At 41.1% G+C, this 26,142-nt stretch overlaps 2 protein-coding genes across 2 annotated transcripts in view; both read left to right on the forward strand.

Moving 5' to 3' along the window:
• Positions 1 to 7,400: 7,400 nt before the first annotated feature.
• The window catches only part of LOC120428522 (transmembrane protein 120 homolog), a 36,174-nt gene continuing 17,432 nt past the window's right edge, over positions 7,401 to 26,142 (forward strand). Inside the window, exons 1-4 of the mRNA XM_052706157.1 lie at positions 7,401 to 7,441; positions 7,636 to 7,911; positions 7,970 to 8,045; positions 8,341 to 8,706. Of these exons, the coding sequence (XP_052562117.1) occupies positions 7,416 to 7,441; positions 7,636 to 7,911; positions 7,970 to 8,045; positions 8,341 to 8,706 (744 nt within the window). The 5' untranslated portion in view covers positions 7,401 to 7,415. The remainder of the gene's footprint in view (positions 7,442 to 7,635; positions 7,912 to 7,969; positions 8,046 to 8,340; positions 8,707 to 26,142) is intronic.
• Positions 12,791 to 13,745, forward strand: LOC120428524 (AT-rich interactive domain-containing protein 2-like). Its single transcript, XM_039593553.2, has 3 exons — positions 12,791 to 12,926; positions 12,986 to 13,283; positions 13,344 to 13,745. The coding sequence occupies exons 2-3, from the start codon at positions 12,987 to 12,989 to the stop codon at positions 13,395 to 13,397; spliced, it is 351 nt and encodes a 116-aa protein (XP_039449487.1). The 5' UTR covers positions 12,791 to 12,926; position 12,986; the 3' UTR covers positions 13,398 to 13,745.

Here is a 26,142-nt window from a genome sequence, read left to right on the forward strand (position 1 = left end):
CTTCTACCTCCGTGTTTTCCGATGCTTGGGGCGCATCGGGACCCTTTTGTTGGTTTGTTTCACTTGTCTTCATTTTGAATCCCACGAGTCGCTAGGGAAGTACGGTCCGCTGCGCCAGTGCCCTGCCGTGACGCAGTAAGGGCAAATTACGTGTGGGGTGCGCCCCTGTGCCCCACAGGCTCCGTTATCGACTGAGAATTTGTTGAACCCCCCCAGCCATGCATCCCTCGACACGGGTCGCGTCACATCTTGGATTCGGGGTTTGGTGAGGTTTTGGGCTAAAACACTTATAGCGGCGTTCGATCGCTTGACAGAGGTGTTTACGGACCCATGTGGTTTTTTTCGAAGAAATTAAACAGAGCCCTTGTTCAATTCCGCCACGTCCTAGACATCCTCCCGCTGCTGGTCCGGGGGCGATGCAATGAATGTATGCAATCGCCGACAGCTATCCGCCTAATGCAACCCGCCCGGTAGCTGGCAGCTAAGCTCCGCAAGGACCCTCACCTGTCCCCACGGTTCACGGGTGTGTGTGTGTGTGTGTGTGTGTGTGTGTGTGTGTGTGTGTGTGTGTGTGTGTGTGTGTGTGTGTGTGTGTGTGTGTGTGTGTGTGTGTGTGTGTGTGTGTGTGTGTGTGTGTGTGTGTGTGTTCAACCAATCCAATATCCGTAGGCCGGTACGAAATTATGGGAAAGTATAATTTGTATCAGTCTTGTTTTATGCTGATACAGCTTATCGCAGTCCCGGACTTTAGGTGGTGTTAGCCCTCGCGCTGCTTCCAATGACCCGTTTCAGAATGACAGGGCGCCTTGCGGTCCAATTCCGAGGTCATTGGGCATTGTCTGGCCCCGCTCAAATATAGACCAAGAACCAGAAGAGTCCTCGACCTATCTTTAGACTTCCAATCTCATAAGGCAAACATGAGATCAGCGCGTATTTAATGTTTAATAAGTAGGCAAAATGTCACAGTTTCAGTTTCGCACGCACCATTCGTTAAAGTGGTTTAACTGTCTTTGCAGAGCTGAGCAGTTCAAAACGCTTCTAAAATCATCACCGTTGTTAGAAGCGTTTTGAACTGCTCAGCTCTGCAAAGACAGTTAAACCACTTTAACGAATGGTGCGTGCGAAACTTCCTGACGATCAGCATAGAAAAGTGTAGCACAATCTCTTTCCACCGTAAACTCAAACCCGTGGTCTTCGACTATGCCATCGCCGGAAACACTCTTGCTCGGGTAACCCAAGTACGTGACCTGGGCGTTACCCTTGACAGCAGTGAAGGGTAGTGAAGTTGACACTCCTTGGATTCGCGCTCAAATTCAAATCTACACACCTGCTCGGCCACTTCGTCAACGCCAATATCTACAACTTGCTCACCGCAACACCAACTATGGACAGCACGAACCAGTTTGTTTCATGTGTAGTCGATTCAACGTATTTTCTCACCTGTACGATCCCAACATCTCCACCCCGCAGTTTCACCAACGAGCCCGACTCTGGTACTCTCATCAGCTTTAATCTGTTTTTGTGTTTCGTGTTGTTAGCATTTGTCTTTAGTTAAGTTAAGTTTTATCATTAAGACCACAAGTTGTCGGATGATTCAAATAAACAAACAAATAAATAGTCAAATCTCACCAAGTTTCTGGAACTTCCGGTAGCCCTCTTTATCTGTTGCTTCAAAGCATCCGAACGTTTTTCATTCGCAGGGGACGTCTCCGGACGTCCAGTTGCGGGTCCTCAATCACGGACAGCTTGATCTTCCTCATGCCGATCCGACACATATCCTGGCGAGCGTCTTGTGATGATTTTCCTTGGCAGCTACGAACACGATCCTACGGTTTCATCTTCAACAGGAAATCGGGATTTACGAAAACCCCCGAAAAGAGCTCACCGGAACTTATGTTGGTTCACTCTTTAACACGATACAAGCATACAAAAGTTTACATAACTCTTTGATTAACATGATCAATTTTGACTGAAACATTTTCACAAAACAAAACTCCGCGTCAAAAAAAAAACAATTCATTCCGCAACACTGTATCTAAACTTCATGCACTCATATTTGACGGGGAAATGTAAGTTCCGTTAGAGCCCCGCTGACGTTTGAAAGAGTGGCGGACTGTGCAAACCAAAGCAAAACAACAACAAATATGAAGAAGAAATTCACAAATTTAAATTATAAAATTATTGCAAAAATGCTGTTATTTGCACTGAACTTCACTGATTTCCTAATCTTGGTGCCTTTTTTTTACCACTACACGCCAGCGGATGCTTTGAAGGCTGTGAAAAACACACCGAAAAACGTTTAAAATCGCAGACCGATCGAACGCGCTTCTTTCTCGTTTCACAGACAAGCAGACTCTCTTGTTTGCGCATAAGTCATACATTGATTTAAAATAAACATCTCAAAGCAAAAATATAATGTTTAAAATGTGATTGACACTTAACCGAGCAAATGTGAAAATATCGTGCAAATCGTTCTGTAAAAAAAAATAAACTGAAAATGTTGGGGAATAGTTAAAATTGTCACCGACATTTTAAATTAATTTAGGTGTGTTTTACGATCTGGGCGGCTTTGCGAAGTTTGACAGTTGCGTTGGAGATTTTGAACTGTGCGTGTCGCGTTTATCACGCAAGATTTTTGTTGCCGTTTCCGTCTTTGTTGTCCCTCCGATTGTGTTTGTTTTTCGATCTGGGCGGTTTTGCGAAGTTTGACAGTTGCGTTGGAGATTTTGAACAGTGCACGTCGCGGTCATCACGCAAAATTTTCGTTGCCGTTTCCGTCTTTGTTGTTTCCCCGATTGTGAGTGTTTTGTGATCCGGGTGGTTTCGTGTTTTCGAATAGTTTTTGGTTTTATCTTTCCACAGCCGGCTGTCTAAGATTGAATCATTTATTCTTAATCAATACCAAATACCGGGAATAGTCTCATCCGTATCATCCGACTGTTTGCCTTGAGAATGCATAATACATCACAGCATAAAACAACATTTTTTGATTCGCATCATCCTCTATGATGAATCCTGGCCATTACCCTTACCCACTAATGAAATCCCAAGTAGAAGTAGTTTTTTTTTCGGCACACGTGGGGAACCCACCCTTTGTAGCAACCTATGCTAACTAACATTTCCGTCCCAATCCCCCCGAGATCTACAAACTGACATGGCGGGCGCCGTTGGTTGCCAATGACTGTTACCTATTTGCTCCAGATCTAGTTTCAGCGCATTCGTACATGCTGTTGATAAGGAAAACACAATTAGATCGTTCAAGCGTACGGTCGGTTGTATTGATAGGATATTACGGTCCTGTTCAGCAACGAAGAAGGACAACCATGCTCATGCTCACCGATATTTTTTATTAATTTATTTATTAATTTATCTTCATCTTGAACAGATTGTTTTCTAACTTCTAATTATTTTCTTAAAACTATCTTTACCCAAGTAACCATCCAGCACTAAACAAAGTCTCTGTGCAGATAAGTGCATCCCTTAACTAGGATATTTTGCTTTAAATAAGATTAAATGATTTTTATTTCGCATCAGCATTTTTTTTCTAAATTTCAAGATTATGCCAAATAAGTTGACACCCGTTTTCACTTCTCCAAGACATCTGTTTTGTCATGTTGGAATTTCGCTGTCGCTGTCAAACCAAGTAAAGAATCGGAAGAGGAAATGACTATTTTGCCGTTCGGAGTGAAGAAAAGTGGTCGTGGTGTTCTAGCAAACCCGAGCATGGGTAAATAACAAGGGAAATGCGTAATAATACCTTTCTCTGGTATCAATACCAAATTTTGTTATTCCAGGACCCTTTAAAATTTGTCTTAAGGATTATGCAAGAGCAAAATGTGCTATCATACCAATTTGAGGTATTGTTTTGATATTGCAAAATTGCAGAATTTTTCAATGGTCGAACACCACATTTTGGTATTCTTTTGGTATTACAGTATTTTATCAAATTCCTCTGAAACTATGGGAAAATTTTGACCAATTTTGACAAAATAATTAATTTCGCGCTAAAATGATGTCTCAAAGCGAATGCTTTCATTGAAAACCGGAAATTTCAAACTTGATTTTAAACATTTTTGATATACCCCCTAAAGAAATGACTTGAAATTGTGGAAAATTTTCTAAGTCAGGATGGCACATTTTGGTATTATTTTGGTTTTGAAGTGTTTTATCAAATTCCTCTGAAACTATGGGAAAATGTTGACCAATTTTGACAAAATAATTAATTTTGCACTAAAATGATGTCTCAAAGCGAATGCTTTTATTGAAAACCGGAAATTTCAAACTTGATTTTAAACATTTTTGATATACCCCCTAAAGAAATGACTTGAAATTGTGGAAAATTTTCTAAGTCAGGATGGCACATTTTGGTATTATTTTGGTTTTAAAGTGTTTTATCAAATTCCTCTGAAACTATGGGAAAATGTTGACCAATTTTGACAAAATAATTAATTTTGCACTAAAATGATGTCTCAAAGCGAATGCTTTCATTGAAAACCGGAAATTTCAAACTTGATTTTAAAGATTTTTAATATACCCCCTAAAGAAATGATTTGAAATTGCGGAAAATTTTCTAAGTCAGGATGGCACATTTTGGTATTATTTTGGTATTAAAGTGTTTTATCAAATTCCTCTGAAACTATGGGAAAATTTGGACCAATTTTGACAAAATAATTAATTTTGCGCTAAAATGATGTCTCAAAGTGAATGCTTTCATTGAAAACCGGAAATTTTAAACTTGATTGCAAACATTTTTGATATACCCCCTAAAGAAATGACTTGAAATTGTGGAAAAATTTCTAAGTTAGGATGCCACATTTTGGTATTATTTTGGTATTGAAAGGTTTCAATTAATTCCTCTGAAACTATGGGATTTTTTTTATAAATTTTGATGAGATAATTACTTTTGCGCTAAAATGACTTGAAACCCAAAAATGTTAAAGCTGATTTTCAATTTTTTTTATATACCCACTAAGATTTTTTTTAAAACGTTGAAATTTGTCTAAGTTGGGATAACCAAATACTTTGAAAAACGAGTTAATCGACATTTTATTGAATTTTGGTGAATTTCAATCCAGTTTCATTTTAATAACACTTATATTTCAATCTTGTTATTTTTTAGAATCTTCAAGAACTTCAAGCACAGGCCGTTCATCAACGACGAATGCATTCGATGTGGTGAAGAATATCACTAAGAACAACAAGGAATCATCAGGTGAGTAGATTTGGCTGTTGCATATGGATCATTTCCGTTTTTTCACTAACTGCAATTGTTGCACTAAAAATGGTATGAAAATACCAAATTTTGGTATTTCTTGCGCAAATAACAGGTACCAAAATGTGCTCTTGGTTGCCCAGTAATAGATGGTAAAATACCATGAAATCATACCAAAATCATGTATGTGGAAGACCACAGGAATACCAAAATCTGATTTTCCAAGGGCGCGGGAATACCTAAAAATTAAACCATGGCAAAACCAAGTTTTGGTATTCAAGCAATGTTCAAAAATCCAGAAGACCTCAACTTGGTATTGAAATGGTTTTATTTTGAGGTATTATTTTACCCTTGGAATAACATGGTTTGGTATTGTTGGCCCTTCCACATACTGGACTTTGGTATGATTTCATGGTATTTTACCATCTATTACTGGGCAACCAAGGGCACATTTTGGTCGCTGTTATTTGCCCAAGTAATACCAAAATTTGGTATTCCCGTGTTATTTACCCCTGCTCGGGAAGACTCCGCACTCCAACTTAAACCGCAATTTGCGCCTAATCCTAACGTTCTACCACCTTCACTAGTCTCGTCTTTTCATCCGGCTTCCAAGCACCATTTCACATTTTTGATTGCCAACTGAACGTCAACAAGCCTTTTTCCATCTGTCACTGTCAAACAAAACGCACCCTCCAGAATGCACAGGGCAGTTCCATCAAAGTGCACAGTGCGCATTTCGACTGAAGTTCCCCGTTTCGAGCAGTGGTGGCGCTGTCGGCAGTGTCGCTTGACGTTTACAAGGGGGAATCGGCAAGTGGCAATTCTACCTATCTCTATTCTATGCTTTATAGCTGTCGGCCACCATTGATAGTACCAACCACTAGTGTCTTCCTTTTTATCTACAAGGACTTCGCCGTCCTGGGCTCCTAAATGTATGAAAGTATGGCACGGAACGATGACGCCGAATACCCATATTTACACAAAGAATTATAGAGCGCCCGCCGCGGGATTCGAACCGGCGACCTCTGGATTTTACAACACATTTACAGCTGGTTTTGTACTTTATATTTCTGTTTTACAGCTGAGCCTCTACTGTTGTTGCTCCACCCTTGCAAAATGTCAAAAAATTTAAGAGTTGTTGTCCCTTTCCCTCTCTCGTCTCTGCTTCAACTTAATTCTGTTTTTGGATTGTTTTCTACTTTGTCGACTCAGCTGATTGAGAGGGGAAGTTGAATTATTTGCTTGAATTTGCGGGTGATGTCGATATGATGCTGGATGCTGCTGTTGTTCGATGAATCCTGAGCCCGTGTCCTCACGGCTATTTGAGGTATGGATTCCCAGGATGGTTTTCAGAGCTACATAAACAGTGCTGTTGCCTTGGCTGTTGCTCAGTTAAATGCATGGACTCTACTAAATATGGACATAATCCAGTCGACCATGTCACTAGGAATTTTCTCTATGCATTTCTAAAGACATTTCTCTGTAGATTCTGGATAACTTATTAAAATTTAAATACAATCATTTCACAGCCTCCATAACTGCTTAAGCCGTTTAATTTTACTTTTCCACCCCACCGACCCACCGCATCTCGGAGAGTTGGAGGACGTTCCTCGGGATGTTCCCTTCAATCGCCACTTTTAATCACTACTCTGGACAACCGGGATGTTGCCCATGTTGAGTACACGAAGCCGGATGTTCCAGGTTTCACGAAATATGCATTAATGTGCCACTATTCCTCCGTATCCGTAAGTTAACGTCACCTGCTGGTGGCCACTGCAACGGTAGTAGAAGAACGCTAGTAGTTCTTTTATAATTATGAATTAAAAATAATAAAATTAAACTTACCAACATCATTCCAACATGATTCAAACTTTTTTTTCCAATCGTTAAAAAAAAATCTCAGCAGACTGCATTTTTCTCCTCGAACGATTTGTTTTGGTTTAATGGATGAGAGAGTAAGCAATATTTTTTATTTTGTTTGTTGATGCTCTCTGTTTCGCTCTTATATGGAACAAAATCGTATTTTGTTGCAGTGTTGCTAGTAGCAGCATCAAATCAGCACTATTCCGGCTATTACTAGAGCAGTTGTTTTAGAGCTAATTTGCAATCGCCTTAGCTGTTTTATGACTGATAAGCTGGTGAATGCTGTTTAGTAGCTCATTTATGATTTCTTTTAGTACTAGATGGTTACTTGGGATATCTCATGCCTTTGATTAAAAACGAAAAAATGTAAGTTCATTTGTTTTTAATTTATATTTCTAATTTCCACAAGCTATACAACGAAAACTACGAGCAACACTCACTTAAAAACATGTTACTGGCCAAAAACCTCGTATACGTGAGGTTTTTGGTCAGTAACATGCATTATAAGCATAATATTCTAAATCAAAATATGAACAATATTTATTATTTTTTAATTTCAGGTATGTTAAAACCAAAAAGAATACACCAGAAGAATCGGAGAAATTGGCTGAACTGAACAAAAATATTTTAAAACGGAAAGCTCAATTGCATGAAATCGAACAAGGACTGCCCCAGAAAAACAGCCTCTATCTAAACATAATTCTTGGTGATGTGAATGTCTCTATCCTAAATAGAAGTGACAAAGTGCGCTACAAAGATGACTACGAAAAATTTAAACTTATTCTAAATGTGATAGGTTTATTGCTATCATTTTTAAACATTGTTATTAACTATCGGTTAGTATGAACACAATATTTGTAAAGCTACATAACACATTCTTATTTATTGGTTTAGAGCGTTGGAACTGGCCTTCATATTTTTGCTGGTATGGTACTACTGTACACTGACAATCAGGGAATCTATCTTGAAGGTAATTGTATTTTTTCATCATACAGTTCATAAGCTTCATAAAAGTTGTCATATTGTCACCTTCTATTGGAATTTTTCTTTAAAAAAAAAAGAAGTACAAGTGCCGAGCAAATCTTATCCAAACTAATTCAGTCTAATTTTCAAAGACATTCCAAAGAAGGCGATTCTTGGGATCTTTAACCTAATGCTTTCAAATGACTCGTCATGAAGGGCAAATTTGATATGCAACGTTAAGATTAATGGCATAGAAAAATTGTGAGATTTCTTGTGCAATATATTTTTATTTAAAATTACAGGTGAACGGTTCAAGAATCAAAGGATGGTGGAGATTACATCACTTTATTTCTACTGCCAGTGCCGGAGTTCTACTAATCTGGCCACAAGGGGAACCTTGGCAACTTTTCCGGACTCAGTTCATGTACTTTAACGTTTACATAAGTTTAGTACAGTACATGCAGTTCGGCTACCAGAAAGGAGTGTTGTACAGATTGAAAGCACTTGGCGAGAGACATGATATGGACATTACAATTGAAGGCTTCCATTCATGGATGTGGCGCGGATTGAGCTTTCTTATTCCATTCCTCTTCATCGGATACATTTTCCAGGCATACAATGCTTGGACATTATACAAACTAACTGAACATCCAGATGCAACCTGGCAGGTAACATCTACCTATACAGCAATTCCCCTAAACCAAAAAAAAGGTCTCCGATAGGGATAAAAAAAATTTGTGGGGGTTCCTGGGCCAAAATAATTAGTCCCGTATTTTTTTGTTTGGCCATTAGGGTGACCTACATCGTGTTAGGGTGGTCAAAAAATGGCAACTTTCGTCATTTTTCGCAAAAAACACATTTTCCAAAAAATCATATCTCCGCGCCATTTCATCCGATTTTAGCTGTCTTAGACGCAAAAGAAAGGTGAGTTTGGCTATTTGAGAAAAATAGTAAGAAGTTTCTAGATTAGCTTAACATTTAAAAAATTCGCATGAAAAATTAAACAGAATGGACCATGGGGGCAGAATGGGCCAACCTTGGTTTTGGGCTGTAGAATGGATTAAGACCAACTGTAAGGCAAGGGTCAAATAACATCACCACACCGAAAACGACGTTTGAATTCATTGTATTTTTCGAATTAAAAGCAAAAATGTAAATTTATTGACAAAACCACGCAAATGTTGTTTATTTCGAGGTTCTTAACTAATCTTTCTCGAAAGTTAGATTGTTTGGAAAAGTTTGTTCAATGTTTATAATGTTACCAGGAGCTATTACGAAGGTAATCAAAAATCAATGTGGATCAATCGGACCGCGCACTGGACTTACAATCCAGAGGTCGCCGGTTCGAATCCCGAGGCGGACGCAATAAAAATCTAAGTGTAAGTAATAGGTATTCGGTGCCCTCTCCCCGTGCCATACCTTCACACTTAGGAGACCCGGGAGGCGGAGTCTTGTCGCAAAAAGAACGATACACGCCTGTGGATCCGTTGACGAAACCGCAAAAGGTTTAAGAGGACCACATTATAAGGTGTTACGTCGATTCCGTTTTTTTCAATCAAAAACCAACGGCTTGGTGGTGGGAGTGTTAAATTAAAATCCACTTGGGGGCAGAATACCATACCATACCAATCAGCTTAGAACATGTTGCTCGGTTCTGGGCTGCAGCTCGCCAGTCTCCTAGGTTGCAGATCTTTCTTAGGTCCGCCTCTATCTGATTTCCCCATCGTGCACGCTGTGCTCCTGCTCTTCGGCCTGAGCCGCCATCCGGTCGCGCGCGGTCAAAAAGCATCCTGACAGGATGGTCTTCGTCCATCCTCGCGACATGTCCGGCCCACCTGTGCCTCCCGATTCTCGCCAGGGTGATGATTGTCGGTTCTCCCAGCAGCGCGTGCAGTTCGTGGTTCATGCGCCTTCGCCACTCGTTCTGAGCTGTACGTACTCCACCGTAGATCGTTCGCAGCACCTTCCGTTCGAAAACTCCAAGGGCTCGTTCGTCCTCTTACCGCAGCGTCCAGGTCTCTTGGCCATAGAGGACAACCGGTCTAATCAGTGTCTTGTACAGGGTAAGCTTCGTGGCGCGTTACACTCGATCAGATGTCAAGGTTTCCGTAATCCAAAGAAGGCGCGGATCTCTAAGCTGGTGTCGTTGTCGGCCGTTACCAGCGATCCCAAGTACACGAATTCGCTCACCTCCTCCAGCGCATCGCCATCCACAGCTAAAGGGGTGAGTCTTGGGGGGTTAACGTCCTTTGAGCCCCTCCCTTTCATGTACTTTGTTTTCGTCGTATCCATGGCCAATCCAATTCGTCTTGCTTGCGTCTTTAAGGCGGTGTAAACCCCTTTCACCGTCTCTAAGTCTCTCGCTATAATGTCAATGTCGTCCGCATAAGCAAGAAGTTGGACTGTCCTGTTGCAAATCGTGCCTCTCGTGTCTATACCCGCTCTTCACACAACTCCCTCAAGTCCGATGTTAAACAGCGCATTGGATAAGCCGTCACCTTGTCGTAACCCTTGGTGCGATTGGAAGGGGTCCGCTAGCTCCCCTGCCACTCACACGTGACACATCACACTATCCAAGGTAGCCTTGATCAGCCGAGTCAGTTTGTCCGGAAATCCGTTCTCGTGCATGATCTGCCATAGCTGTTCGCGGTCGACTGTATCGTACGCTGCCTTGAAATCGATGAAGATGTGATGTGTGGGCACGTTGTACTCAAGGCATTTCTCGAGGATCTGCCGGAGCGAGAAAATTTGGTCCGTTGTGGCCCGAGCGCCAGTAAACCCCGCTTGATAGGGGCCCACGAACCTCCGTGTGTACGGTGTCAGTAGACAGCAGAGGATCTGGGAGAGGATTTTATAGGCCGCGTTGATAAGCGTGATGCCGCGGTAGTTGCCGCAGTCCAGCTTATCGCCCTTTTTGTAGATGGGACACAAGACATCATCCATCAATTCTTCTGGTAGTTTCTCCTCCCTCCAGATCTTAGAAATCACCAAGTGGATCGCCCTCGCCAACTGCTCTCCTCCATATTTGAAGAGCTCACCGGGTAACCGATCTTTACCGGCGGCCCTGTTGATCTTCAGCTGCCTAATCTCCTTCTTCACCGTCTCCAGATCAGGTGCCGGGAACTGTTGGTCAGCAGCGGGCGGTCCAAGTTGGGCTTCAAAGCCGTCTTCATGCGCTACATCGCCGTTGAGGTGCTTATTTAAGAACTGCTGCCACCTGTTCAACACCTCGCCTTTGTCCATAAGAAGGTTTCCCTCGGAGTCCCGACAAGCGTTGGCTTGCGGCGCATAGCCTTTGCGGGACCGGTTAACCTTCTCGTAGAACTTTCGCGTCTCGTTCTGCCGGAACAGCTGCTCCATTTCGGCGCGATCACGATCTTCCAGCTGGCGCTTCTTGAGCTTGAAGACCGTTCTCTGCTGTTTCAGCGCTTGTTTGTATCTGCCCATGTTCTCATCAGTTACAGCTCTCAGCTTCACCGCATAAGCTGCTTTCTTCTCGTCAAGTAGCCGCTGGCACTCCTCGTCGAACCACCGCTGCTTTCCAACTCGGACCGTACTACCTAGCGCGGCTTCAGCGGTACTGCCGATGGCCGAGCATATTCTGCTCCATCCATCGTTGAGCGAGGCAGCGCCGAGTTCCTCCTCCGTTGGCAGGTTCGCTTCCAGCTGCTGCACGTAGTGCTGAGCCGCAGCCGTGTCCTGCAGCCGCTCGGTGTTGAACGGCGGTGGGAGCCGGCACCGTCGTCGGTGGTACGTCGTCGACAGTTTTGAGTGCATGCTTGCACCCACCAGGTAGTGGTCCGAGTGGATGTCCGCACCGCGGTACGTGCGGATGTTCCGTATGTTCAAGAAGAATCGGCCGTCGATGAGGACGTAATCGATTTGTGTTTTTGTTCGTTGGTTAGGCGATGTCCAGGTGACTTTGTGGATGTCTTTCCGGGGGAAGAATGTGCTCCGTACCACCATACCGCGGGAGGCTGCGAAGTTGATGCACCGCTGGCCGTTGTCGTTCGTGACGGTGTGTAGGCTGTTCGGCCCGATCACCGGCTTGTACATCTCCTCCCTTCCTATGCGGGCGTTCATATCTCCGATGACGATCTTGACGTCCCTCTGCGGGCAGCTGTCGAACTTCCGCTCCAGCTTCACGTAGGACGCTTCCTTCTCGGCATCGGATGATTCCTCGTGTGGGCAATGTACGTTGAAGATGTGATAGTTGAAGAAACGGCCTTTAATCCTCAACCTACACATCCGGTCGTCGATCGGCTCCCAATCTATCACACGACTCCACATCTTGCCCAACACTACCCGAGCAGGGGTAAATAACACGGGAATACCAAATTTTGGTATTACTTGAGCAAATAACAGCGACCAAAATGTGCCCTTGGTTGCCCAGTAATAGATGGTAAAATACCATGAAATCATACCAAAGTCTTGTACACACAAAAAAATATTATGGTAATGACAAAAGTAACTTACTTTTGAATTAAAAAGTTGTTAACATTTGCTACATTAAAAGTTTTTTTCTTGTTTTGAAAATGAAAACTTTTACTGCTACAGTTTTTGAAAATCTCATGGCTCACTGATTTAAAAGTTTTTACTTTTAATTCGACTTTGAATTCATTTTGACGTTCTCGTGTAACCGTGTACGCCTAAGTCGCAAATGTAAACAAACACTTTGGTGGGTCCGGTGGTGCTGGTGAGTCTAGGACGCAAAGCAAAGCCGACCGCGGCAGCAGCCAGGACTCGGACGCGGAAACCTTCGTGAGCCAAACAGCAGCAGCGGAACGCCTTCGAAGGAGGGTGGTGCAGGAGCGGGACGAGGTCGAGTGCTCGAAAAGGACAAGGCCAGCTTCCTGCAGGAACTGCAACTGTTCCACGGCCGAAATGCGTAAGAAGGAAGCTTGGGTGTTTTATGGGGTTTGTGATTGATTTTGTTTGTTTTTGTAGGATGAGAGGTAGGAATGTGGATTCGCACCGGTTGTATTGGGTGGTGGTGGCCCGGGATTGGTGGTTGAGGGTCAATTCGCGTGAGGACCAGGGCGAGATCATCGAGGAGATGGCGCTGCCGAAGCGTTGCGTGAACAACGAGATTGCGTTGAAGAAGATTAACTTCCGGTTTTTGGACAAGTACGCGAAAGTTTATATTCACGATGGGCCTCCGACGAAAAGGAGGACGACGAAAAGCTACATAATTGGAGGTGGTCAGCGCAGATGTTGCACTCGGTGCCGGCGGTTTACAGCACCGGTGAGTATTGAGAATGTGTGCAGTGGCTAGCCAACTTCACTTACTTTCCATCTCTTTTAGCAACTTCCCGCCCACAAACACTCACGTCGCGACGGCGCAGCTTCAGCCGAATGAATCTGGACAGTGAGCCAAAAAAAATCTGTGTCATTCTCGAAGTAGGATTACGTGCTCAAAATCGAACTCCGTACCGAGGGCCTCATCAACTCCATGTTCCGGATGCGCTTCCAGGATCGGGAACTCCCCGTTCAGGCACTTTACTTTCCAGCCGGAAAACGTCGACCACCCTTCCCGAATCAATGGCCAAATCCTCCAAGACTGTCCTGATTGACGCCGGAAACGTGACCATCGTGTTACACTACTGTCGCGCGTCAAAGCCTCCATCCGGAACCGTCCAGCCTGGGGTATTCGGAAGTGACCGGTGGCGTACCGTATGAAGCAAAAGCTAGTGGAGAAGCGTTAAATACAAAAAAAAAAGTGTTTTCCTAACATACTGTTTAATTATTTTTTGTAATAAATGTAAAAAACCAAGCACATTTTTCTGAAATTATCCCTGTAGTGCTAAATGTTGTGTATTCTTGCCATAAAAGGTTTCTTTTACAATTAAAAGTAAAATACTTTTACCAATACAACGATTTTGTTCCATAAATGCATGGTAGTATCAAAAACTTTCCAACTTTTAAATTGAAAAGTTTGAACTTTCTACGAATATTCACCAACGCGAACTTTTAATCCAACGAACGATCTTTTTAAATTTAGAGTAATTTTTCTTTGTGTGTATGTGGAAGGGCACAACAATACCAAACCATGTTATTCCAATGGTAAAATAATACCTCAAAATAGAACCATTTCAATACCAAGTTGAGGTCTTCTGGATTTTTGAACATTGCTTGAATACCAAAAATTGGTATCAGCATTGTTATCCGAGCATTCGTTGGTGAAGGTTGTCTGAATCAACATGACTCGTCGCGTCCCGGCGCAAAACGCCGGCAATATTGCCCTACCTGCGGCTCAAGCAGGCAAAAAAGTGGGAATTTCCAAAAGGAAGGTTGAGGCCTCAACTGATGGCCAAAAACCGGGAATTTCCAAAAGGAAGGTGCTTTTGGAAGTGACATCGAACAGCAAAAAGACGAAAAAGAGCGACGGTACTGTACCGATGGATGAGGAGGAGGAGAACTCTTCATCGCACGAGGAGCAGCTATTGAAGAACAACAAGTTTGCTGGACTGCCTGACGAGGACCAGGTAGCGGAAGCAAAGGAGAATGAAGTGAAACAGCGAAAGGAGAAACTGCCTCCTTTTTATGTGCGGCAATCAGCAGCAACGATCGACTTTCGTGCGGGGCTGGTTGAACTCATCAAGTCTGGGAAAGTCCTAGGCAACATTCGTCTGTGTCAAGACGGATTTAAGGTGCTGGTGCAATCCAGGCAGCACTATCAACTGGTCAAGGATTACTTGACCGAAAACGAGGCGGAGTACTTTACCCATGATGTCGTCATGGATAAGCCGTACAAAATCGTTGTCAGAGGTCTGTACGACATGCCAGTGGAGGAATTAGCTGCCGAGCTAAAAGTTTTGAAACTGGATGTGTTGGCCGTGCACAAAATGAGCCGACGCAACAAAGACATCAAGTACCGTGACCAGCTCTACCTGCTGCATTTGGCTAAGGGATCGACGACGCTTCCTGAGCTGAAGGCAATTCGAGCGGTTTTCAACATTATCGTTTCGTGGGAGCGATACCGACCAGTGCATCGTGACGTCACACAATGCTTCAACTGCCTGGGCTTCGGGCACGGAGGTAAGAACTGCCACCTGAAGCGTCGTTGCGCCAAATGTGGTACCGATGCGCACATCACATCCCAGTGCATCCAAGATTCGCTGGTGAAGTGCCTCAACTGCAACGGTGAGCACTCTTCAACCGACCGAAAGTGCCCCAAGAGAGCTGAGTTCGTGAAAATTCGGCAGCAAGCATCGACGAAGAATCAGCCTCAGCGTCGTAGAACTCCTCCAGCCCTGGTGGAGCAAAATTTTCCACCTCTTCAACCGCGACGCCAGGTCCCGAACTTGGCACCGTTGCCGTTGGATCCCAGGAAGAGAGCTGAGATGAATCATCCACGGCCGGGTTCCAGCCAGGAGCCGAGACCGCCACCACCGGGCTTCAGCCAGGAGCCAAGACCAACCCAAGAACCAGCAGTTGAGGAAAATGGTAATGATCTTTACACCTCAACCGAACTCCTCAATATTTTCAAACAGATGTCCGCTGCACTGCGTGGATGCAAAACCAAGACCCAGCAGATTGAAGTGCTGACCTCGTTCGTCATCCAGTATGGATCGTAGGTCCCTCAAGCTGCTGAATTGGAACGCTTGCTCCATTAGGAGGAAGCACTTAGAGCTGGTGGATTTTCTTCGCGAGAAGGAGATCGACGTAGCTGCCATCACGGAAACTCATCTGAAGCCCGGTGAAAAAGTTTATCTGCAAAACTACAAGATCGCGACGCAGCTCGATAGGACCACCTCTGGAGGAGGAGGTGTGCTTGTGGCTGTTCATCGTGATCTCAAGCCACGCCGGCTGCCACACTTCAAGCTGGACATCATCGAGGCCGTTGGGGTGGAAATTCCCACTTCGGTTGGCCCAGTACTCTTCATTGCTGCATACTGCCCACGTCAGGTGAATTCCAGAGATGGTTCAGCAGCAAAACTGAAGGGCGATATCCAGAAGCTGACACGGCGGAGCGCAAAGTACATCATTGCTGGTGACCTCAACGCGAAGCATGAAGTTTGGGGCAACAGCAGGAGGAATCGGAACGGAGTGATTCTGCACAACGATCTGCAAAACGGATACTACAACGTTGTGAGTCCGGATCGTCCAACGAGGGTGGCTCGGTCTGGGAATCACTCAATCATCGACTTCTTCATTACCAATATGGCTGAGAACGTGGCTCATCCTGAGGTGTTTGAAGAGTTGAGTTCTGATCACTATCCGGTGGTTGTGGAGGTTGGAGCTTCCGTTACTCCGCAGCGGCAGCCAACCCGGAAAGATTACCACAACGTTGACTGGCAGCAGTTTCAGCAAGTGGTCGACAGCAACATCGACTATGATCAACACCCGGAAACTTCTGCCGATATTGATCGTTCGCTGGAGGTGATCCAGCAGGCTATCAACCAAGCAGAGGCTGCCAACGTTCGGGAGGTTCCTGTTAATTTTAAGGTAACTGATATTGACGTAGATACTAAACACTTGATTAGACTTAGGAATGTTTATAGGAGACAATATCAACGGACTGGGGACTATGACAAAAAGATTTCAGTTAACAATTTGAACAAAATCATACAAGACCGACTTGACAATATCAGAAATCAAGAATTTTCAAAACATGTAAGCCAGCTTGGGAATTATTCAAAACCATTTTGGAAACTTTCAAAAGTTCTTAAAAACAAACCAAAGCATATTCCTCCTCTTATTGTTGAGGATTCTCCTTTGATTACATCCGAGGAAAAGGCAAATGCACTTGGGCTTCATTTTGTTAGTTCACATAATCTTGGCGCTTCCATGACCAGCCGTAAAGAAACATCAGTAGCCAATAGTATTTCAACAATCAATGACTCTACCTTTGAATTTCCTGCAGATTCCCATGTTTCTGGTGAGGAAGTCAAAGTTGCAGTTAAACAAATGAAAAATATGAAAGCTCCAGGCTTTGATAACATTTTTAATCTAGTGTTGAAAAAACAGAGTGATCAGTTCTTTCAACATCTAGCCAATATTTTCAATAAATGTTTGCAACTTGGTTACTTCCCCACCAATTGGAAACTGGGCAAAGTCATACCAATTTTGAAGCCTCAAAAAGATCCAACATCGCCAACAAGTTATCGTCCCATTAGTCTTTTAAGTAGTCTGTCCAAACTCTTTGAGAAGGTCATCTATTCAAGGCTTTTGGATTTTACCAACGATAATAATATAATTTTGAACGAGCAGTTTGGCTTCCGTAAGGGACATAATACTGCTCATCAGCTTACGAGAGTAACTAAAATCATCAAGCAGAACAAGCTTGAGTCTAAATCAACTGCTATGGCTTTGTTGGATGTTGAGAAGGCTTTTGACAATGTTTGGCATGATGGTTTGATACATAAACTGTATTTATACGGTTTTCCAATGTATCTTATCAAAATTATCCAGCACTATCTTTCGGAGAGATCGTTCAGGGTTTTTCTGAATGGGATTGCTTCTGGATTATTCAACATTGATGCTGGGGTTCCCCAAGGAAGTATTCTTGGCCCACTTCTGTACAATATTTTTACATCTGATTTGCCTACTCTTCCTGGTAATGGTGTGTTGTCACTTTTTGCTGATGACACTGCCGTTATTTATAAGGGTAAAATAACCAGATATTTAGTTGGCCGTCTTCAGAAGGGTCTTGACGTTCTTTCCGAATACTTTGGCGACTGGAAAATTCGCATAAATGCAGCCAAAACTCAAACCATCATTTTTCCACTTTCCAAATCGGCCAGATTTGCCCCAAAGGATGATGTTTTGATTAAAATGAATGATGTTTCAATACCCTGGTCAAAGGAAGTTGTCTATTTAGGTCTCATACTTGACTCGAAACTATTGTTTCGGCAGCATGTAGATAAAATATTGAACAAGTGCAGCATTCTCATCAGGTGTTTGTATCCTTTAATTAACAGAAAATCAAAGCTTTCTTTGAAAAATAAGTTAGCAGTTTACAAACAAATAATTTACCCCGTTATTGAGTATGCAGTACCTGTTTGGGAGTGTTGCGCTAGAACTCATAAATTGAAGCTCCAGCGTGTCCAAAACAAGGTACTCAAAATGGTTTTGAATGTTCCTGGCTGGACAAGATCAAGTGAGGTTCATGAATTAGCAGAAGTAAAAATGTTGGATCAGAAGATTCAAGAAAAATGTTTGAAATTCAGGGAAAAATGTGCTATTTCTGAATACCCCTTGATTCAAGGATTGGTTTAGTTTATTGTAAGTTTAAGTTAGTTTTAGGTTAGGTTATGTTTTCTTAACATTTTTTTTTTTCCTCACTGTACCTAGTGTTACAAAAATGATAAATCATATACTTTTAAAGTTAAGAAAATGAACAGTGTTTAAATCACGAAAAGCAAACTAAAGCTGAAGAGCCACAGCTGACCACTTATTATGTAAACCAAATGTAATTATTATAAGAAAGATTCAATAAAGTATATTTAATTCAAAAAAAAATTCAAATTCCAAAAATTGGTATTGCCATGGTTTTAATTTTAGGTATTCCCGCGCCCTTGGAAAATCATATTTTGGTATTCCTGTGGTCTTCCACATACATGATTTTGGTATGATTTGATGGTATTTTACCATCTATTATTATTATTATTATTATTATTTGTTTATTTATTCATGTAATATAAGGCACGTGCCTTTTAATTCATTACATTGTGGCGAGAATTCACTTAGTGATGGAGTTATTCAATTTCACTTAACATAAATAAATTAATGCTAATTTTCTCAAATTTACTACACATTTTCTCAAATGTATCACTGATTCGGGTTGTTGAGTTCGGCCAGGAGTTTGCGCTTGAAATAAGGTATAGACATACTTGTTTTGATATTTAAAGGTAATAGATTCCAGGTTGAAATGCCTCTAACGAATAATGATTGACTATAATAAGTAGAATAATGTTGAGGTATTAGGAATTGTTTAGATCTGGATGATCTTAGAGGAATTATATTGGAACTAAGATAATTAGGTTCACCTGTATGCATTACTCTAAAGAGCGTGAGACATGATCTGTACTTGTAAAAGTCAGAGAAACTGCAGCCAATTAAATTTTTCTGTAAATGTGATACTCGGTGATATCGAGATAAATTGTAAACATATCTGACACAGGAATTTAGAGCCACTTTGAGTTTATTTAGGGACTCAACAGTTGCGTTAGGATATATAAAATCACCAAAAATGAAGTGTGGGTATAACAGAGATTTAAACAGTTTAAGTTTAGTATGTGAATTAAGAAATCTTGTAGTTAAATTCAATTGTTTCAGAGAGCCATAAATTTTTCCAATTTGAGAATTAATTTGCTTGTCCCAATCTAGGTTATTTCTAAAGATGACGCCAAGATTACAAGCATGATCGACAAATTCGAGCAGTTCGTTTTTGAGGAAAAGCTCTGGAGGATTTGGGGGTGTTTTGAGACGACTTATTAATAAGGCTTTAGTTTTTGCGGGATTTATTGCTAACAAGTTCTTTTCTGACCAGCTCTGTACTTTTAGTAAATCGCTATTTATTTTTCTTTGCATATCAGCAATGTTAATATTTGCATCAGAACAAAGATAAATTTGCACATCATCAGCAAAGAGGTGCACAGAACAAAATTTTAAAACTGGAGGTAAATCATTTATAAACAACGAGAAAAGTAAAGGTCCGAGTACTGAACCTTGCGGAACACCGGAGAGAATATCAACAAAAGAAGAATGATAGGCCTTAAATTAGTAACATCACAGGACGATGATTTTTTCTTAATTGGAATTACTTTAATCTTTTTCCAATCCCGAGGAAAAATACAAGTTGTAATAATTGTGTTAAATAGATGTTTGACTATTGGTAGGATGAGTGGAAGCATAAGATTAATAAATCGTATTGGAATGTTGTCTAATCCAGAAGCATTAGAAGTAATTGAAGAGATTGCATTCACTATTTCATAGTCTTCAACAGCGCGGAAATGAAAACCATCCACAGCGGCTAAATTAGAGTTAAAATCACCTTGAGAAGGCGAAAAGTTTGAAGAGAAATATTGGTTAATATTTTCAACTGAGCTGTTGCAGACAACTGGAGATTTAGTTTTACTTGCTATTCCTAAGTTTTTAATATTACTCCATAGTTTTGCCTTTCTTACTAAAGAAAGGTATAGTGTTTGCTTTTGGCTCCGACTCCAATTCAAGCTTCGTTCTCAAATCATTTCTCGAGAAATATAAATTCGAAAAATTTGCAAAAAATCATGGACGATCGATTTTCGACGCCCGATCGATTGACAATGACAGAATTGGTCTACCTCCAATATCCGAATTTTGGCGCTTAATTTACTGTAGAGCACGCGTGACGTCCGTGTGTGGTAAAAAAGTGCTCAATTTTGTGGTAGGGGGTTTCTCAGAGCCCACATTATGGATTTAAGCTCTCTTGGGCGCATTTGAAAGGGGATGTGCTGAACCTGAACCAGTTCCATACCAAATTTGAATTTATTCATTTTTTATGGGGACTCGGAGTGTGTTTTCACCAAATCAGGCGGTTTTCAAATGAAAATTCGGTCGAAAATTGAAGTATTGAAATCGTTTATTTATCCAAAAAATTGCATTTTTCCAGCCCTACATCCTCCCTAATTTTCATCCACGTCGGTAATGTGGTTCTTGATTTACAGCTTGTGGACTAATTCTCTGTGAGGGGGAAAAACCCCTAAAAAAGGTAAAAGCCAACTTTCACCATATGCCAAAACTATTCCTTTGGCATTTTATCTAATTTTTTTTCTCCACATCATAATCTAGATCATACTCGATGTTCTGAAACAAATTTGACCTCATTCGGATTTACTGTTCAGATTTTAGAAAATTTCCATTTTTGCCTTTCTTACTAAAGAAAGGTATAGTGTTTGCTTTTGGCTCCGACTCCAATTCAAGCTTCGTTCTCAAATCATTTCTCGAGAAATATAAATTCGAAAAATTTGCAAAAAATCATGGACGATCGATTTTCGACGCCCGATCGATTGACAATGACAGAATTGGTCTACCTCCAATATCCGAATTTTGGCGCTTAATTTACTGTAGAGCACGCGTGACGTCCGTGTGTGGTAAAAAAGTGCTCAATTTTGTGGTAGGGGGTTTCTCAGAGCCCACATTATGGATTTAAGCTCTCTTGGGCGCATTTGAAAGGGGATGTGCTGAACCTGAACCAGTTCCATACCAAATTTGAATTTATTCATTTTTTAAGGGGACTCGGAGTGTGTTTTCACCAAATCAGGCGGTTTTCAAATGAAAATTCGGTCGAAAATTGAAGTATTGAAATCGTTTATTTATCCAAAAAATTGCATTTTTCCAGCCCTACATCCTCCCTAATTTTCATCCACGTCGGTAATGTGGTTCTTGATTTACAGCTTGTGGACTAATTCTCTGTGAGGGGGAAAAACCCCTAAAAAAGGTAAAAGCCAACTTTCACCATATGCCAAAACTATTCCTTTGGCATTTTATCTAATTTTTTTTCTCCACATCATAATTTAGACCATACTCGATGTTCTGAAACAAATTTGACCTCATTCGGATTTACCGTTCAGATTTTAGAAAATTTCCATTTTTGCCTTTCTTACTAAAGAAAGGTATACCAAATTTGAATTTATTCATTTTTTTATGGGGACTCGGAGTGTGTTTTCACCAAATCAGGCGGTTTTCAAATGAAAATTCGGTCGAAAATTGAAGTATTGAAATCGTTTATTTATCCAAAAAATTGCATTTTTTCAGCCCTACATCCTCCCTAATTTTCATCCACGTCGGTAATGTGGTTCTTGATTTACAGCTTGTGGACTAATTCTCTGTGAGGGGGAAAAACCCCTAAAAAAGGTAAAAGCCAACTTTCACCATATGCCAAAACTATTCCTTTGGCATTTTATCTAATTTTTTTTCTCCACATCATAATCTAGACCATACTCGATGTTCTGAAACAAATTTGACCTCATTCGGATTTACCGTTCAGATTTTAGAAAATTTCCATTTTTGCCTTTCTTACTAAAGAAAGGTATAGTGTTTGCTTTTGGCTCCGACTCCAATTCAAGCTTCGTTCTCAAATCATTTCTCGAGAAATATAAATTCGAAAAATTTGCAAAAAATCATGGATGATCAATTTTCGACGCCCGATCGATTGACAATGACAGAATTGGTCTACCTCCAATATCCGAATTTTGGCGCTTAATTTACTGTAGAGCACGCGTGACGTCCGTGTGTGGTAAAAAAGTGCTAAATTTTGTGGTAGGGGGTTTCTCAGAGCCCACATTATGGATTTAAGCTCTCTTGGGCGCATTTGAAAGGGGATGTGCTGAACCTGAACCAGTTCCATACCAAATTTGAATTTATTCATTTTTTAAGGGGACTCGGAGTGTGTTTTCACCAAATCAGGCGGTTTTCAAATGAAAATTCGGTCGAAAATTGAAGTATTGAAATCGTTTATTTATCCAAAAAATTGCATTTTTCCAGCCCTACATCCTCCCAAATTTTCATCCACGTCGGTAATGTGGTTCTTGATTTACAGCTTGTGGACTAATTCTCTGTGAGGGGGAAAAACCCCTAAAAAAGGTAAAAGCCAACTTTCACCATATGCCAAAACTATTCCTTTGGCATTTTATCTAATTTTTTTTCTCCACATCATAATCTAGACCATACTCGATGTTCTGAAACAAATTTGACCTCATTCGGATTTACCGTTCAGATTTTAGAAAATTTCCATTTTTGCCTTTCTTACTAAAGAAAGGTATAGTGTTTGCTTTTGGCTCCGACTCCAATTCAAGCTTCGTTCTCAAATCATTTCTCGAGAAATATAAATTCGAAAAATCTGCAAAAAATCATGGACGATCGATTTTCGTCGCCTCGTCGACAAGTTTTTTTTTTTTTTCTTCATAGCTTATTTTTATTAGGTCCTTTTAGGTGCTACGACCAGGTTAGGACCGAGGGTCAATGGTTCAAAATTAATAAAAGCAAAAAAAAAATAACTGAAGTAGATGATCATTTTCCCGCGCCATGTGTCAACAAGTGTGCGATCACATCAATCTGTTCCTCGGGTGTCTTGCACTGCCTCAAGCGTACTCTGTATTCTCGGTAAATGGCCCACAGCTCCGACTCGCTGTACAGCTTCCGTTCGCCTTGTTGCTCCTTCGGGGTTGCACCGGCGCCGGCGCCAGTATCTTCTCGACTTCTTCCTGCGGGACGAGGATGTTTATTTCCCGGTTCAACGGACGGCACCGCTCCAGGTAGCGGAGGAAAATCGGCCGCGGTGAACGTGGCTCCTGCCGGAGTCTGTTTGTCCTTCTTCCATGCAATAGTCGTCGACAAGTTGTCAAGTTGAGCTTCACATGCAGACGCGAGCAATGCTGGCGCGTGATGCTGGCGCGTATAGAGTTTTGATACTAGATTACCCCCTTTTAGTGCAAGTTGCTTTATCGATTGCTCGTTCATCACATATCGCCTATCATTATTTTCTATGCTAAGCTTCAGTGAACGCAAACTAGACGCAAGCAGCTATCTGTTCTGAAGCCTCATGCTCATTCTTTTGCCTTTCTTTTTTGTTTTGCTCATTCTCTGATCGAACTCTGAGCGAACGAATTTCTGGGAAGCGTCCAAGCTTCCCATTAGCGTGGTTCACGTTTCTATGAAAAAGACAAAAGTTGTTATTTTGTCTTGCATCAACCGGAATATCGTTCTTTTATGTCCCCAGAAGCACTCCTGAAAATTTGAGCCCATTTGGTAAGGTCTAGGAGCTCCAGTTTTAATTAGAAATTTATATGGGATTTTGATTTATTTTCCATGGGAAACTATCTTTTTTTACATTGTATTAGGATTTTTTTTTATAAATCGATGAAATGACTTGATTCTTATAGTAGGAGATAGGTTTTGAACTGGGGAACAACTTTGTAGAACATACCAACATGCTAGGAAGTGACCCTTTAAAGATACAGATACTTTTAGATAATGGCTTTTGAAGGGGCCAGCCACCATCTAAAAGTATCTGTATCTTTAAAGGGTCACTTCCTAGCATGTTGGTATGTTCTACAAAGTTGTTCCCCAGTTCAAAACCTATCTCCTACTATAAGAATCAAGTCATTTCATCGATTTATAAAAAAAAATCCTAATACAATGTAAAAAAAGATAGTTTCCCATGGAAAATAAATCAAAATCCCATATAAATTTCAAATTAAAACTGGAGCTCCTAGACCTTACCAAATGGGCTCAAATTTTCAGGAGTGCTTCTGGGGACATAAAAGAACGAAATTCCGGTTGATGCAAGACAAAATAACAACTTTTGTCTTTTTCATAGAAACGTGAACCACGCTACTTCCCATGTGCCAGTGACAACGCACATCGCGGGTTTGGTTTTCTAGCTTCGGTACTAACCTTTTTGTGTATTAGTATTTTTGTTCATCGTACCAGCGCACCAAGGTGGTTTATTCGGTACGTTTGCGTTTGTCGTAGTGAAGTCCCACCGAGCGCTCAGCCGTTGTATGCTTCCCAATCCCAAAAACGCCTAAATGCATACTACATACTCATGCATACTTATTGAAAGCTCACAATTTTGCCTAACGCCTAAATGACAGTTTAGTGAATTACAGTAGGCGTTTCAAAGCTTTCAAGAACATTTATGCGGCTTTACCGTTACATCGTTGTTTACAACACGGAAAATTCTCGGGTGTTGAAACACTTTCTGCTAGTCATTTTGTAACCACTTTAACGCATTGGAGCAAGACGGAATTATTTTGTTTTCTCGTTAATTCTTGATATTTTGAAAAGTGCAAAAAAAAAAAACACTCAGAGAATACGAACAATTTAGCGATATGCAGAAAACATTACGAACATCGCAAATTGTGAGCTAATTCTCTGTCTCAAAAACAATGTGTTCTGATTTAAAAAATCGAAAATGTTTGTGTGCGAGCACAGCTTACAACCGGCCATGGCAAATGGGGCAGAAACCAGCGCTTTTCAGTTATATGAAAAAATATGGTTGAGTTTCGAATTGTATTATGAATGGACCATTCTTTATTTTGCTATTTCTTTGAAAAAAAAAAAATCAACTACCGTTAACTTCCTTTTGTAAGAAAGGCTCTATCTCACCCCAGGTGGGATTAAATCGGGTTTTTTACTTGGAACATTTGTGTTGAGAATACGATTGCTATGATCAGATTTAGCTTTTTCGATTAAAGAATTTACTCTATTTCTTAAAATTTTGAAATGATTTTTGTCTTCAATGGATTTGCTACGTTTCCAGTTCCTATAGGATAGATCTCTATCAATCATGGCCTTTTCAATGGCTGCATTGAACCATGGATTTTTGCGTACTTTGAACTCCTTTAAAGGAACAAATTGCGTAAATAGATTTAGCATATTTACATTGAAAAATTCTAAAAGTATATCTGGCTCAGCACAATTCAAAAAGTTTGCCCAATTTATTCTGCTGAAGGCTTCATTTAATTCAGCATAATTAATATTATTATAGTCATGATAATAAGAACGATTTTCAGGTATGGTAAAAGAAAATTCAAGTGAAGCTAGGATTAGATCATGATGAGAAATGCCTGGCATGGAGACTTGGTTGAATTTAGAAATTTGATTTGGGGAATCAGTTAATAGTAGATCAAGAAGAGAGCATCCTGTTTGATAGAAATATGTTGGTTCCCTATTAGCAAAATGAAAAGCTAGTCCACTTAAAACATCATTGAAGCGCTTTGATTTCGCGCCAGATCTATTTGGATCGGTGTTAAAATCTCCTAATAGGAAGCAAGCTTTATATTTCATTGAGTATTTTGAAATTTGTGCAGAAAGGATTTCAGAGCAATCAACAGTTGGGGGATTGTAATAGACTCCCATTAACAATTTATCATTGAGACATTCAATTTCAAGTAACAAAAATTCGGTAGAACTAGTCTCACGTACGGATTTTGATTTTTCGACAACTCTGCATTGAAGGCCTTCTCTGTAATAAACGCAAATGCCACCTCCGTGTCTATTACGATCATTTCGTATCAAGTTGTAACCATCAATTGCGATTAAAGCATCAGTAATGGAGGTATCAAGCCATGTTTCAGTAAAACAAACAACATCCGCTTTACTATCCTTGAAAACTC

The sequence above is a fragment of the Culex pipiens genome, chromosome 1 (genome assembly GCF_016801865.2).
Source record: "Culex pipiens pallens isolate TS chromosome 1, TS_CPP_V2, whole genome shotgun sequence".
NCBI classification, from domain to species: domain Eukaryota; kingdom Metazoa; phylum Arthropoda; class Insecta; order Diptera; family Culicidae; genus Culex; species Culex pipiens.

Coding starts and splice junctions, on each gene's coding strand:
- LOC120428524 (XM_039593553.2), top strand. CDS start 12,987: ATGAGAGGTAGGAATGTGGATTCGCACCGGTTGTATTGGGTGGTGGTG. Junction 13,284..13,343: donor GCCGGCGGTTTACAGCACCG/GTGAGTATTGAG, acceptor CATCTCTTTTAG/CAACTTCCCGCCCACAAACA.